The 15,982-nt window shown below is 44.9% G+C and overlaps 1 protein-coding gene across 1 annotated transcript; it reads right to left on the bottom strand.

The window, feature by feature from the left end:
- Positions 1 to 373: 373 nt before the first annotated feature.
- On the bottom strand, positions 374 to 15,950 carry csrnp2 (cysteine-serine-rich nuclear protein 2). Its single transcript, XM_076276322.1, has 5 exons — positions 15,282 to 15,950; positions 10,142 to 10,326; positions 8,922 to 9,184; positions 7,872 to 8,168; positions 374 to 5,932 (listed from the first exon to the last, which is right to left on the bottom strand). Exons 2-5 carry the CDS (start codon positions 10,311 to 10,313, stop codon positions 4,853 to 4,855), a joined length of 1,812 nt encoding a protein of 603 aa, XP_076132437.1. The 5' UTR covers positions 10,314 to 10,326; positions 15,282 to 15,950; the 3' UTR covers positions 374 to 4,852.
- Between the last annotated feature and the right edge of the window lie 32 nt (positions 15,951 to 15,982).

The following is a 15,982-nucleotide window of genomic DNA, read 5'->3' as shown; positions in this document are numbered from 1 at the left end:
AGACCAAATACAAACACACAATTTACTAAATGTATTAAAAACTTTCAGCAACATGATCGCCGTAACCTTGACAATACTCAGTTCAGGCTTCTCAGGATGACCATATAAAATGCATGGAGAGGCAATGCAGGTTCTCACCAGTCAAATGGAATCAACAGGGAGAGAAAGAGGAACATTCTTGTCTCGGCTAGTGGCTATATGCTACTCTTATTTCAGAATACTGTTGGGGTAACAGCAAGAGCAGCACTGTCAAGTATGGAAAGTGTTTCACTGTTGTATGCTCAATGAGAATTTGAGATATTTTTACAGAATAAATGAACACAATGCTCTTCAATTCATTATTTTTGAATTCATTTATTTTTTCCTTACATTTTATATAAAAAAACTTTGTATGAGTATCTCTTCTGTAGGCAACAGTAAGCATCAGAGTTGCTCCAACCAATCAGCACTGAAATAATGTAACTCCTTCTCCTACACACACATAAACACACGCACAGACACACACAGAGACACACACACACACACACACACACACACACACACACACACACACACACACACACACACACACAAAGGCAATCACCAGAATGGGTTGGATTTTAATGGCTGCAGTGATTTCAGGCCTTATATGCACTGCATCTATGAAGCCCTGGCAGGGAACCACAAATACACAGAGAGGAGAAGAGAAGAGAGGAGGAGAGGAGAGAAAAGAAGGAGAGGGGTGAACAAGAGAGGAGAGGAGAAGAGAGGAGGGGAGGAGAGAAGAGAAGGAGGAGAGGAGTGGACAAGAGAGGAGAAGAGAGGAGAGAGAAGGAGAGGAGAAAGAGAGGAGAGAGGAGAGGGGTCAGACCCATGGAATGCACATGTACAGCATGAGGTTTCTGTCATCATCACTTTTGTTTTTTTTGTGGGACTGTTAACCCTCCCCTTTTGCAGCATACATATCTGAGACCCTCTGGTTTTCTTCTTGAGTGCTTTCTCTTTCAAATAGATATATACGTTTATATATACGTACGTTCTTTACATTAGGACGATAAAATGAAAGTCATAACAGGAGACAGCAGACCCCACTGTGCACACAGCTGCGGCCACACTCCGGTGGTCTTGACACTCGACCTCCTAACCTTGTGCTCCCACTAGGTAAGGTCGTAGGTGACCGATGGGCACGACACTCAACCTCCTGACCTTGTGCTCCCACTAGGTAAGGTCGTAGGTGACCGATGGGCACGACACTCAACATCCTGACCTTGTGCTCCCACTAGGTAAGGTCGTAGGTGACCGATGGGCACGACACTCAACATCCTGACCTTGTGCTCCCACTAGGTAAGGTCGTAGGTGACCGATGGGCACGACACTCAACATCCTGACCTTGTGCTCCCACTAGGTAAGGTCGTAGGTGACCGATGGGCACGACACTCAACCTCCTGACTTTGTGCTCCCACTAGGTAAGGTTGCCGAGTACTAAAGGCTGGCAGGCCTACACTGATCCAGACCAAACATGCACACAGGGAGGGCACGCATGGATAGATTATTACACAGGCAAAACAAACAAACAAACAAACAAGGACAAGTTATAAACAAACAGGGTGGGGGAAGGGGACAACATACATACTTTTTATCATTTCATGATATGGAACGAGATCGCCATACAGAACTAGCGTGCTCTCTCTTACTGACAGCATTGATTGCTGTGCCACATAGATTGCTCCCCCCACACACACTGGCAGCCATTGAAATCAGCATCACTTCTCATTTGACAACAGGGGAGAGCAGCTCCCGCCGCCATTTAGATCTCTACATGTTCTAGTCAGACTTTAGAAGGGGGGTAAGTGGGGGTGATGACACAGGCTTGGTAGGCAGCCCAGTGCCAGTGACGTCCCATGGCACTGCACGGCGCAATATCAGAAATAAAAATTCACACCATAACCAAAACAACATGTCCCTATAATGGCATTCATATTCATACAAAATAACAGTGAAAACAAAAAAACAAAAATAATAACAATGAATGTGAAATGATTTAGTTTGAAGAGGTGCCCAAAAAGGCCATTGTGTTCTCATTTGCCAACTCCGTTTTGATTATGGAATACATTACACGGCAAAAGACAAACAACTAACAAACAAACAAACAAAAACATTGTTTCCTTAGTGTCATGCTCACTAATGAGTAAAAGAGAATTTATCCAATGTCCAGATGATCTGAACTTATACAGCATATTTCAACAGGGGGGTCATACTGTAGATGTCAATGACTTTAAACATTAAACAACAGCTTTTTAAACCTCACAGTCATATCCACAGAAACAAAAGACACATACATACTCTGCCCCGTACCAACGGCAAAGTAAATAGCTAATAAAATGATATGACTGTCAAAATGGTTGGAACTTTGTGAAAATGTCAAATCCAAAAGCACCTTTATGAAAAAGAACACAACCCACTGACATGCGCTGATGAGCAGCTCACACATTCCTTTGCTGAGGCACACTCAGAACTACATAGAAATTCATTCTTTAGTGCACACACACACACATACACGCGCACATACACAGACACATGCACACACACACGTGTGCACACACACACACACACACACACACACACACACACACACACACACACACACACACACACACACACACACACATACACACACACACACACGTGCGCACAAATACATGCACAAACATTCACACACACATGCGCACACACACACACACACATGTGCACACACATACACACACACACATTCACACAGTTACACAGTCACATATAGACTAAGAACAGTTTTTTTTTGTCTTTTCAGGTTTCACATAATTTAGCACAAAAAAGTTTTTTTTGTTACCACTTCAAAACATCTCCAAAGACTTTTCCTTTAAATATTTTACTCTAATTAACATATAATAAGTTTGACTTGAAGCTTTTTAAGATCATTGCCATAATATTTGTAATATCTAAATGGACATTTTTCTGTGATGTCAGGTCAATGGGGGCAAATTAAAACAATTTGAGGCAAATGACTGGGGAAATGAATTGATGTCATTGGAATCATCACACACTCCAGCTTTTGTCCCCTTTGTTTGAAAAGAGAATATTGCTATTCAATCTACAATTTTAATCTGAATTGGCTACGACAACACTTGGTGACTTGATTAATGTGACGTGCACAGTCTGACGTTCAAGTCTATATTTTAAAAGGAAACTACATCGCCACCTACTGCAACATGTACACTGAAACGGCAAATAGCTAACCGCTGTCTAGTGGGATTAAAACAGCAACGTAACAGTGTCATTGTGCAAATAACGGTTAAGTGTTACCGTTGTCAAGGTGCATGCATTGTACATGGAGACTTTGTGTGAAGTGCACCCACCATTAAGTAAAAAAAAAAGAAAACCAAAAAACAATAATTTCATCAAACGAAAACGTATATCAGACTTTTAGACAAATAACAATATAGAGTGGGTATCATTTGTCCAGTATAGCCTCACATTTCAGAAGTCATACTCTTTTCCCAAATTATACTCAAATAAAACCAATTTGGGGTCAGTCATCAATAAATTGCATCACAGCTCCTGTGTTTACCGCTACAGTTGGGTGTAATAGATAAGGAGCTCTTGCTAGCTGTAGTGGCACTGTGGTTCATAGACAAGAAAGGATAAAAAGCAACCGAAGGAACTAAAAGAACATTTGGCCTGGTTTCAGACCAGTTTCCCCACTCACAATACAAATCAAGCTTATCACGTGCATACAGGCGTATTAAGCAGTGCGCTCACTCTTTCTCGCGCTCACACACACTCACGCTGTTCGTGATGAACTCTTTTACAGTACATTGTAACCAAGTATCTCCAGGATTTTAGTTAGGTCTGCTTCACACTGTAGGGTGACGCCAGTGGCCACTGGTGACCAGACAATTCTTTTTTCCTATCCTTATTTACTAGTTTGTTTGTTTTCTTGGGCGGCCAATTCCCCTGTACCATCTCTGGTCAACTCAGCAACAGACAGTGAGCCTCTGCACATTAAATTCACTGGTGATGAATTGCCACATGCGTAGGCAACATTTTCCAGCGTCCACTAAGCCAGGGTGAAACAGGAAACTATGACCTACACACGCCTCGTCAAACTAGGGCTGGGAGATATGACCTCAAGTCAGTACCAAGATACTTTCCAACAGTTAGGCTACTTCAGGAACAATGATATATATTTTTTTGAATATTTGTCACCTTTCTTTGAACTGTAATGGATCAATGATTTGATTAATTAATAAATATGGTGGCCACCACACTGAATGTAAGACAGTGGTGAGAAAGGTGTGACACTCACTCGTGCTGATGGTGTCTCGTACTTTGTTAAGAATGCAGAATGAAATGGCACGGAAGAGTTGCCGCTACCGACACTTATAAACCGGAGCTGACGTTTATCCAGAAATGCATTCTGCGGTCAGTAAGAGCTTCTCATCAGTGATATGAGGAAATGTTTGGTATATCTCCCAACCCTACAGTGCATCATGCCTCCCCCCTCTGACATATTAAAGTATTCTTTTGATCCATTATTACTTGGTATGTTTTTGTAAGGCCAGGCCAGATTTTTTACGAGATATGTTGCTTTCATATTTCAGACTGGCCCCTCAAGCCCATATTTCTAATCATTCCAATTACCAAATTCATCAGTGACAGTTACGTTTCACGTTCTACCTGTCAACATTACGCAACGCTTATCCATAATAACAATAATGATGATAATAATAATAATAGCATTAGTAATAAAACAATCTACTCATCAACTGAGTTGATTCTACCCTTCAATTTCAATCTAGTCAAAATCTTGTGCAAAACTTCTGCAGAGGTGCTGGACTTAGACTTCGGTGGGGAGCTCTAGTGCATCTGGCCCAGACAGGAGGCACATCTGCTGGCACGGTGGCCCATCGAGGCTCTCTTCAGGCGGACTGGGGGGCTCCTCCTCCTCCTCCTCCTCCTCCTCTTCCTCCTCACCTCTGCTCTCAGGGCGTGGATCCTCCGCGGACGAGGGCGAGCTCTCACCCGAGCTCTGCTTGCTGGTGGCCAGTTCGTGGCCCCCGCTCTCCGTGTCTCCCTCCTCTCCTCCTCCTCCCCCCTGGCCGCGCCCAGTGCCCTCCTTGCCCTCCGCGCGCTCCCGCTCCGCTTCCTCGGCTGTGGCGTGGGACTGGACGGCGCTGGCCTCCACCTGGCCGATCTGGTAGTACAGCAGTGGAGCGGCGGGCTGGTCTTTCAGGAGGCAGCGCTCCTGCTCCTCCTGCGGCTGTGGCTCTCGCTGCACCTCCTTCTCCTGCTCCTCCTGCTGCTCCTCTTTCTCCTCAGGCTGCAGCGCTGCCTCCTGCTGCTCCTCTTGCTCCTCAGGCTGCAGCGGCGCCTCCTGCTGGCCCACGGGCTCCTGTGCGATGCAGAGCAGCGCTGTGCCCTCAGGGAAGGCCCCCTGGATCAGCATGCCCTCCACGGCCTCGGCCCTGCGCGCCTCCTCCACCAGCTGGCCCGCCAGGAGGCAGAGCGTGGGCTCCTCCTCGTGCTGCACCTCCATCTCCAGCGCCACCACCTCCTCCTGCTCCTGCTCGCGCCTCCTCCGCTCGCGCTCCTCGGCGCTCTGCAGGTGCAGCACGGCCGTCTCGTTCTCGCGCTCCAGGCTGTCGTGCTCGGCCAGCAGTGCCTGGACCGCCCGCGCGTCCGCCTCCAGCTCCGAGCCCGGGGACAGTGAGGGGGACGGAGACATGGAGGGGGACGGCGTGGGCGCCTCGGGGTCGTCCTCCAGAACCTCGCCCAGCAGCCCGCGCTTCTCCAGGTCCAGCTTCATGATGGTGTGCAGGTAGTGCGTGCGCACGCGGAGGGGGTTGAACTCGATCCGACCGGCGCCGTTGCCACAACCCTCCCGCGAGCAGCCGCAAGGGAACGACATCCTGTCCACCTAGTAAAGACATGGCGGTCATTTTAAGCACAAGCATCACATTTAATAGGTATGTCAGGCACCTCATTACAAATCAGCAGCTCATACATATCATACACAGTGTTTGGAAGTAAATGAATACATGTATTCCGGATTACATATTTTAAATACAAATTATGAGCAACTGTATTTAAATACAGTTACAATATAAGTCGGTGGTATTCAGAATACAGTACATGATAAATTCTAATCATTAAAACATGTACGCCATGCCTTTTCAAACTCAAATTAAAATATTTGTTGACACTATGAGTCTTACAACTTCACATAACCTCACATAACTGTTTCATCCACTGCTAATAAAATATAATATAACGTTCATGTAATCCAAAGTATTAAAAATATGTTACTCACTTTGAGTACGCTATTGGAATATGTTACAAAATACATTGTAGGGCATGTATTCAGTAATCTGTAGTGGAATACATTTTAAAAGTAACCCTCCCAACACTGATCATACAAACATACAGTACATATTTCAGGAGAGAACTTGACTCTTTCAGTGAAGTACCCTCTCTAATTCATTATACATAGGTTTCCATGCAACATCACAAAAACATGTGTGCGCATCTAAGGGACAGAAAGCAGCATAGAACAGTATGGAGAAGCATAGAGCAGAAAAGATTACTTGGAGTTGTGTTGTAACCGCACCAACCGAAACAGCAATGGTTAAAGAATGTTCTATATTCCTTTTTAAAGTGTATATTTGGGGCTTTTTTCACTTGGTTATGATTGGATAGTGAAGAGACTGATAGGAAGTGAGTGGGAGAGAGAGATGCGGTGGGATTGGAAAATGACCCGGGTCAAACTCGAACCTGTGTCCCCGTGGACACTTGGGCCCGAATGGTACGGAGCTGTAGCTAGTTGTGACACAGCACTCCCGATTTATGTAGGACTGTACAATGTGACATGTCGTATACGACACAAAAATCAGTGATATTAATCTAATATCAGTGGATATTTAATTTGGACCTTCCGCACATTCAGACATGACAAACGAGAGAAGTGATATGTGGAGCCGAAAGCCCAGGGTGCAAGTGTAGCCTGTGACAGTGACAGTGTAGCTAACAGGCTAGGCTTATATATCCAATTCTGTAACAATAACAATGTTATCATTATTGAGTCAGCAAGATCTAGATTACCATGCCATGCCAAATCTAGATTACAGCAGCCGACTATTAGGTCAGCTTTATAACGCTGTGGCCGGCCAGTGAGCGCTTTTTGCCCCGTGGCTACACGTGCATCTAGTAATTTTGGTTAACGGGAAACCCGTCTGTATGAGTGTAGAGCGTATGTCCAATTAGCTTTCTGGTTGACAGTAAGTCTGTCCAGAGAAATGTGTCATCCCCATGAGACGCTGGGAGAACAGAGCTGGTGTGTGAGTAGGAGACTCTGAGGACCGCTGATAGAGCGCAGGGGAGAGGACAGAGGGGGCAGCCACAGAGCGTGAAGCTAAACCAACAGACAAGAGCATCTCACATGGTGTGCAAGAGGGCAGAAAAATGACAGGAATGTTGCAGACACACTAAACAATGCAAAGATACACACACATACACACACACACACACACACACACACACACACACACACACACACACACACACACACACACACACACACACCTATCATGAATGTACAATCTCTAAGTGAAGGTCTGATATTTACAAACGGATACACACTAATCAATATAGGTCACATGGCAGAAGATTCTACAGCGGCTCTACCACTTCTCATCTCTCTATCTACTCCCCAGTCTTTAGAGACTTGCTGATCACTGGAGCAGTTGCTGCAGTTGCAGGGATTTGCATAAGCCACACCTATGCTTTGACTGGGCAAGCACGAAGATCAGCACGGCCTCTGTGCTCTCTATCTGATGATAACCCTGGGCAGTGGCGCTCACCTGGCATTTGATGCCCGCCTGGCTGCAGCCGCAGTGGCGCGGGTCGCAGTAGAAGCGACAGTCGCAGCCGCACTCCTCGCGCGAGAGACGGATGGTGCGCAGCTCGGCTTTCTCACGCGCGTCGATGCGGTTGATGCCCGAGGCGCGTAGGAGCGCTCGGCGGCGTTTGGTGGGCAGCGGCTGCAGGAAGAAGCAGTCGTCCACCTCCACACTCTCCACGTCCAGGTCCTCGTCCGACACGTCGTCCAGGGTGAGGAGCTCGGCCTGGGCGCACTCCACCGTCCCGTTACGGGTCAGCTGGAATAGAGAGGGGTGTCAGGAGAAAGACGCGGCCTTCAAGTTTGAAAGAATGACTCATCTTTTTAAAAACGTACAGGGTGTGCAATTGAAGCGCTCCATTCACAGAGTATAAAAATGGTTACTGGTAGCCTGGAAGCCAGCCCGAATGTACCACGCCCACAAAATTTGAGGTCAGGAAAGTCAGTCTGGTCTTGCTCCATTAAGAAGCCTCTAAGCCTGTATGAGAGCTGTGCACACCAATGAAATCATCTGGGAGGGCTTTATACGATGATGGCCAGATGACCAGCGGTGCCTAGTCATTCTCGTCACACTGGCTATGTCAGGTAGGGCATCGCTATCACATCTGCTGCAACCAGTTCCATTGATTATAGTGGAAGCTAATTGTTGCAGCACCCACTCTTAAAGGAACGCTTTAATTATATGCCTGGTGTAGTCTGTCTGTTAGATTTGATTTCATTATTCTTAAGTGCTTAAACGACAAACAATCATGGCCGTAAAGTGTTGCAGGACTATGAGAACACCATTTCAACTGCATTTACCACCACAAATCTTCATTATTGTGTATTTGGAACTGAGGCTTCCAGTAAGCACACGTCAAGTCCTGCAACTGACTTTCACTGAAATGCACTACTCAGACTTCCAAGATGGATATAACTGTCCTGTCTGACCTTCATCATCGCCAACCTACAGTATATCATCTGTAACGATCATCACCACCCTTCCCCCCCTCGACATCTTCCTCCTCCTCACCTTCATCTTGCGGGCGTTGAGCTTCTCCTGGCGCAGGTGTTGGCGCAGGATGAGCCTGTGGCTGCTCTCCTGCTCGCGGGCGAACTCGCCCAGCGTGTAGTGGCGGATGTCGCAGTGGTGGCGCGCCATGCCCAGAGAGCTGCCCCCCTGACTGGGCACGCTGGTGAAGCCCTGGCGCCGGGAGAAGTAGTACACCGTCACCGAGTCGAAACGCACGCGCTTCCGCCCCAGCGACGGCCGCGGGCGCCTGAGGATGGAGGTCGCTGTGTGACGGAGAGATAGAGAGACAGAGAGGGAGGGGGAGAGAGAGAGAGACAGAGAGGGGTAGAGAAAGAGAGAGAACGAGAGAAAGAGAGAGAACGAGAGAAAGAGAGAGAGGGAGACAGAGAAATAGAGAGTGCGAGAGATACAGAGAGATAGAGAGACAAAGAGAGGGGGGAGAAAGAGAGACACAGAGACAGAGAGGGGTAGAGAAAGAAAGAGAGAGAATGAGAGAAAGAGAGAGGGAGACAGAGAGAGTGCGAGAGATAGAGAGAGAGAGAGAGAGAAAGAGAGACAGAAAGAGACAGAGAGGGAGACAGAAAAAGAGTGAGAGAGAGATAGAGAAAGAAAGAGAGACAGGGGAGAGAGAAGAGAGAGAGAGAAAGAGATAAGGAGATGGATGTTAGACGGAGAGTGCTGATAAACTAAAAAACATTACTCTACACATCAACAAGTTAATAACAGAGAGCATGATTGACACTCTGCCTCCACACGAGCTCTCCAGCTTAGCAATCACACCGTGAGTCCTTGAACCCCACAGCTCAACTGTGCGAAAGCTCAAAGGCCCGCTGCCAGCATGTTATCAGTCTGGAGTTTATCAAAATATAATCCTCCTACACTATATAGCCACCAGCAGCTGCACTCCTGAATGTTGAATGGGCCAGATATCCACCTTATGATCTTGTGTCCACACTACATCAAACCACCAGTCGCCTCCTCGGAATTATACTGTTCTATCTGCGTCCAGACCGGTTCTGATATATTCAGTGTCAAAGCTTCTGCATTCCAAATGGTAAAACTGAGTCTGACTGAAGTCTCTTTAGATATAATTTCCTAAAATGCATACAACTTTAAACAAAAAAAGTAACAAACAAACCACACAAATAAGAACATGTGAATAACCATGATGACCTCTACCACAAGTCTGACCCCGTCCCCCTAACTGCGTCTGATCTGACCTGGGCTGGCCTTACGCGTGAGGGAGCTGGAGGGGGCATTGAGACTGTCGCAGCTGTCTGCGCTGTCGCTACTGGAGATGTCATCGTCGGAGTCCTTGGGCGTGGAGAAGGGCGAGCCGCTGTCCACCTCCTCGAATTTTCGCTTCAGGCCCAGTGTCCCCACTGTCTCCATGGAAACTCAGCGTCTGCGAAAAGGGAAAAAAAGAGAAAAAAGGCCCAGAGGCCGACCGGCAGGTTTTTGAGTGACGGACGAGGCAGGCGGTCCAGAATGCGCTTAATAACTTCAGGTAAATGCGATTACTTGGCCACCAGGCAGACCTGGGCAGCTGAGAGACGGATAAATGATTCAGTTAATCAGCAGTGCCGCAGTAAATATCACTTATAGGCCAGAACTGCACCTTAACTTTAACACACACTGCTTCAATATGGAATTACCTTAAAGTGTGTGTATGTCTTTCTGTGTGTGTGTGTTGGGCCTTAGATCAAGCACAGGTGGCATTACCATCAATCACTCTCAACCTACCCTGGCGAGCTCCAAATTGATTTTCTACTTTACTGCCGACAGTCAGCAATACACACCAGCATAAGTGTAGGCCTATATTCTGAAAAGCAATGCAAAATATTTAACAATATCTTTGGCAGGCCTTGTGGAAAAGACCCCTGTTCATCACTTGTAAGATCGGTCTTAAAACTGCACAAATGGAATGAGAACTGAAAATGCCAGATCATTTCCAAGAAATGGAACGGAACCAATTGCAGAATACTACAATCAGTTCAATCTTGATCATGTTGGAGCACAGTGGAACTAATCTCTTTAAGATTTGTGTTGCCGATCTACTGGCGTAAATCACAGGTGCTTTGTTAAATACTTTGATAAACACTTTGACTTGTACTAAGAACGTCAACACTCTTATTCTCTATGACAGATGCAATAGTCATTCCTAGCGGAGGGCTCCTCTGTAGAGTAGCAATTTTATACTCTTTCTATAAGTTGCTTTGGATAAAAGCGTCTGCTAAATGAATTAATGTAAATTTAATGTATGTAAATAGCATTATTTAAAAAGAAAAAAACATTGAAGCCCCTGCAAAGTAGAGCTAGTGAGTGATGCCCCTGGTGGTCCTGTTCTCAAGGCAGGGCACTCCCCTCATCGCCAACACCACACTCTGGCTTTGAGATGAGATGGTTTCTTAGGCACAGCTGATGAGTGGAGTATATTGAATTCACTCATACTCATTAACGTCAGGTTATCAAGGGGTCTTCAATGCAGCAATCCCCCTCTATTCCCCAAGAAGGTGACATCACCTTTGGCTCTGCTTTCATCTGTATTCTTGCCTCATCCCTCTGTTCTCTCCCTCGCTCCCTCCCTTCCTCCATGCCTCCCTCTCTCTCTCTCTCTCTCCTCTTCCGTCTAGCATGACAAGCTTGCTTGGAAATGATCTGGCAGCAAACATCGCCATGGCAACTGGGAAAGCACAGTTTACAGCAAAATGGCCTTGGAAAGACAGCTTTTTCTTCCTGTCTTCTCTTCTCCTTTTTCCCTCTGAACGTGGCGGAACCTTCCAGACAACAGGCCTTTGCTGTCTGTAGTCAGAGGTCTGGCCAAGTAACAGGGTCAGATGAGGCTGAGCCAGGACGTTTACCAGGCAACCCTCGGCTTTGCCCCCACACACGCACACACACACACACACATACACACACACAAGCTTTCGGGTATCTCAGTGGTAACTGTTGCCGGTTTCCAGTGTTCTTTCAACAATATTTTCTTCTTGCTAAATAAATGACCCATGAGCACACTTGCAAATCCTATGATATGGCTAAAAATCTATTCAAGGGAGACATTTAATAGGTGCATGATAAAAATGTCTGAAGGGGTGCGATATGTTTTTTCTTTATTGTATAAACAACAACAACAACAACATAATATGACATCAAGGGGCACAGTTTGTTTATTGGCAGGATAACTCATAGGGAGGGAACTACACAAGTATAATCAGTTTATTATGAATGGGTTGCAACCATGGCAACACATGAACCAAAAGACCATTAAGCTACCTTTCATATTCTTGTAGCCTTGAGATTTTAGAAAGCCTAAATATAGCTAGTGACATTGCAAATGGTACGGAAATCAACTATTAGCTTCATTACACTTCATGGTACAGCACGTCATAACTGTATACTGCAGACACCACTATCACACTGTGTTGCTGGTTCTCCATCACATGCAACACCAAAGAGACATTCATAAAGAGCATACTAAAGAAACCTGGTCACTGGCTTTGGAATGTGAAGTTTAATGTCAGATGTATGGTTTTGCAGTTAAGACCTGAATAAGCATCAACTGACTTCCACTAGGCATAACTAAGAAACTACTACTATTATTTGTATTCTTATTAGGCTATAGGACTTTAATTCATACTATTAATTGTAATGTTTATTGATGTTATTGTGAGTTGCTTTGGATAAAGGTGTCTGCTAGGAACCATAAAGATAAACTAAACCTTTAATACAACAACATAAGTTTAATTGACAGTTGGGGTATCAGGTTATTTCTGCTATTCAGTCTTCTGACGTTTGGTGGTTTTGTTTTAAAACTTGCCTGTGATGCTGTGGGTTTGGTATATCATGGAATATTTTTACATCCCTTCATGTAGTAGCCTGAATGGACATGCTTGTTTAGGTAGGTAAACATACAGTACAGTAGGTAACAGGCCAAAGTCATCGCAGCAAGTCTGGCTCATGACATGGCTGAAGTTGTTATGGTTAGTAGTTGTCTGATAAAATACAATACCAAAAATGCATTCCATAGAGCAAATTAATTCCATTAAATGTGATACTATTCTTCAAACATAAATGTCTTTGTACTCAGCTGACTAATGGTAATTAGCTCACTGTTATCCATGTATTGGTAAGGGATTGGGTGGGGTGGGGAAGGCGGGTTTTAAGGGAACATTTGACCGCTGTGTATAAGACAAATGTTATGTATGCTTCCCTATGTTCAAAGCTCAATAAACATTGCATTACAAAAAAGAATGTAATACTAGGCTACTTTAAAAAAGAAAAGCCCAAACAAAGCTTTAATGAGGTGGTTTTCCATGTGCTTGTAACTCCAAACCAGACAGTTGACAAAAATAAATCCATAACCATTTAAAAAAGTTGTGTTCAGGGGTCTCAGCATTGGGTTATTTATTTTGTGTGTCAATATCAACAGAGAACTTTGTGTTCCTATTTTTATTCCACTCATTGGCCAGTTGAAGGCTAGACGTCTATGGACATATGCATTTACATAAATGTGGCTGAATATAAAAATTCTGTATGTAAAAACGTATTACTGTATGAAAGCACACTAGACGACATGGTCTGGCATGTAGTACATATATTTCTTTGCCAATATGACACATACTGTATGTAAGGCACTGGATACATTACACACATTAATGTTTAATGTAGATAATATATATAGTTTATTCATATGTAATATAGCAATAACATTCCAAGACTTGTCCTTGATTTTGCAGATCTTTCCTTCACCCTCATCTCATTTAAGCAGAGGCAACCGCACACAGATGGCTGACCTCCAGATGATTTGTTTCGACTGGAAAAAAGCAAACGGTCCAAAAGAGGAATGCAATGACTCCTACTCACCCTGCCCATCACCACCTATAGTCTGCAAAGAGGATGGTTCCTGATCATGATGCATATTGAAATGTAAAAATAAACTATAGGACAATAGAACACCCAGGAACTAATTCATCACATGGATCAAACCAGTGAGTCAGCAACAGAATGGCACAAAGCAGACTGACTAAAAAATGCTCTTGGTGTGTTATAAGTCATTGTATTTTATATCAAAAGGCTTTAAAATCCCTCATACCTCACAAAACCCTCAAATATTCCATAATTTGGACACTTAAAAATGCAAACATACTATGTTGAGGCCTATCCAAATTGCTATACTTGCCAGCATACTTATAAGTGTATATGCAAAGCAGGACAGGGTACACCGCAGGCAATGAAGCCCAACAAGTCCTGCTCCTCAGGCTGAACTACGTGCAACACTACATCCACTCATCCAGCTGTGTGAAGGATTAGACTACACGCACCAAAACGTGAGCAATGTGGGTCGCCCCAGTTAGCAGCGTCTAGCCTGCACGGTGCTGGGGGTAGGTCACTTAATCCAATCCATATCACACATTCAACACGAATCTTGAAAATGGGTCGTGCAATCTCAACATTTACGTAGGGTCAAGGACTACTTTGGCTTTGGCAAAAATATATTCTGACATATAGCCATGTTTCATCTGAACATCAAAAGGATGGAAGCCTCATGACTAGTTTCTTAGTGGGTCTTAATACCCACCATGCAGTATGGGGTGTGAAGGGCAAAGCATGCAAACCTTGTTGAGGTAGTAAACTGTGGAGGTGTTAGATAAGGCCAGTTTATTGGTTTGGTTCATTAACATAAACTGCAGTACAGTGAGGTTATCAAATGAAATGTACATGACAATACCCCTGCTATGAAGAAGTTACACACACCTACTATAGACAAAGCTTAGATGCTCCTATTGCATGTTACAAATACCTAAACCCCTTAACCTGGCAGGCCAACACAATGACAACAGATGCCATGGACTACTTGAGGTAGACAAGCCTGCGAGGTTGTGATCATTAAGGCTAATTGAGGATTGACAGCACCTCAGGCTGTTTCACGGTCTGGTCCAGATATCAAAGGCTTGGGAAGCTTACCTGAGCTACACCACCATGGTCTCTCCAGAACATAGGCCTATATTTACGCATACTTCAAACTCACCTCAATTGTGAAGTTAAACAATAGCCCAACAGCTGTCGTAGAGTAGGCTAGTAGCGTCACTGGGGAGTTTTTAGACGTCTGGTTATAGCGAAGCAGGAGTAAGGGAACAGTTGTCCGTTCACCTGACTGCCTACATAGGCTAATTCGAGTGACCGGTCGAGAATGGTCACTCACGTCAAAGCCCTGGATCTTTCATTCCTGGAGAGACCAGTCCAGCACAGCGTGACAGCGCAGAAACTCCTAAACAATGGGTTGGAAGCTATGCTTCCTCTCCATATCATTTATCGCACAAACTGGCGTAACTGCTAATGATAGCCACCCAGATGCCTTACCTTACGCAGGAATAGCCTTTGCCGACGGTTCCGCTGTTCACCGTTGTATCAGCAGCAACAATCGACATAAAAATTTCCTTTGGTTATGGCAGTATGGTTTTTTCTTTTCTTTTCAAACTCCACACGATTCTCTGATTTCACAGTTTGCCACCTTCGCAGGCTGTAGGCTAGATGTCTATGATAAAGAAACGTAGCTTGATCTGTTGAAAATGGATTGCAATGTTGTGCTCGTTGATCCGTTGCGAAATTTATACATTTCACTAGTCCACACAAAAATACATATGAGCAAAAGAGACAGGCAATTAGTCTTGATTTTTGGATTTGTGCAAGGAAAATGTATCGTCGTTCACAATTGCACAAAACGAGAACACAGGGCAGGCGATGCGGGCGGAGGACTTCATTTAATTTTTAAAAATCTATTTTGTGTTAACAATGGCTTATGTGTAAAGCCTTGTCTTCTCAGCCCGGCGTTTAATGATTGCTTTTGTAAAACAAGCCACCGAGGTTTCGTGTCCCTTTTCCTCTCCGAGGGCGTGTTAAATCTCCGGCGAAGTTTTACGTCCCAGAATGAGCACAGATTTAAAATTTCTGTCCAGATAAAATTATCCCTTGAAACTGTGCAAGATCTGCCAATTTTTTTTGTTGAAGCCTCTGTCGCCCGCTCCCCTGCCCCGGTCTGTTACAACGTAACAATAGAGTTT

This window comes from Alosa pseudoharengus, unplaced genomic scaffold (assembly GCF_046254945.1).
Source record: "Alosa pseudoharengus isolate Yale_2024_CS ecotype anadromous, Long Island Sound unplaced genomic scaffold, YU_APseudo_1.1 YU_APseudo_1.1_scf_9, whole genome shotgun sequence".
Lineage (NCBI taxonomy): Eukaryota > Metazoa > Chordata > Actinopteri > Clupeiformes > Clupeidae > Alosa > Alosa pseudoharengus.
The sequence above is the reverse complement of the archived record's forward strand: the minus strand, read 5'-3'. Positions and strand labels throughout refer to the sequence as shown.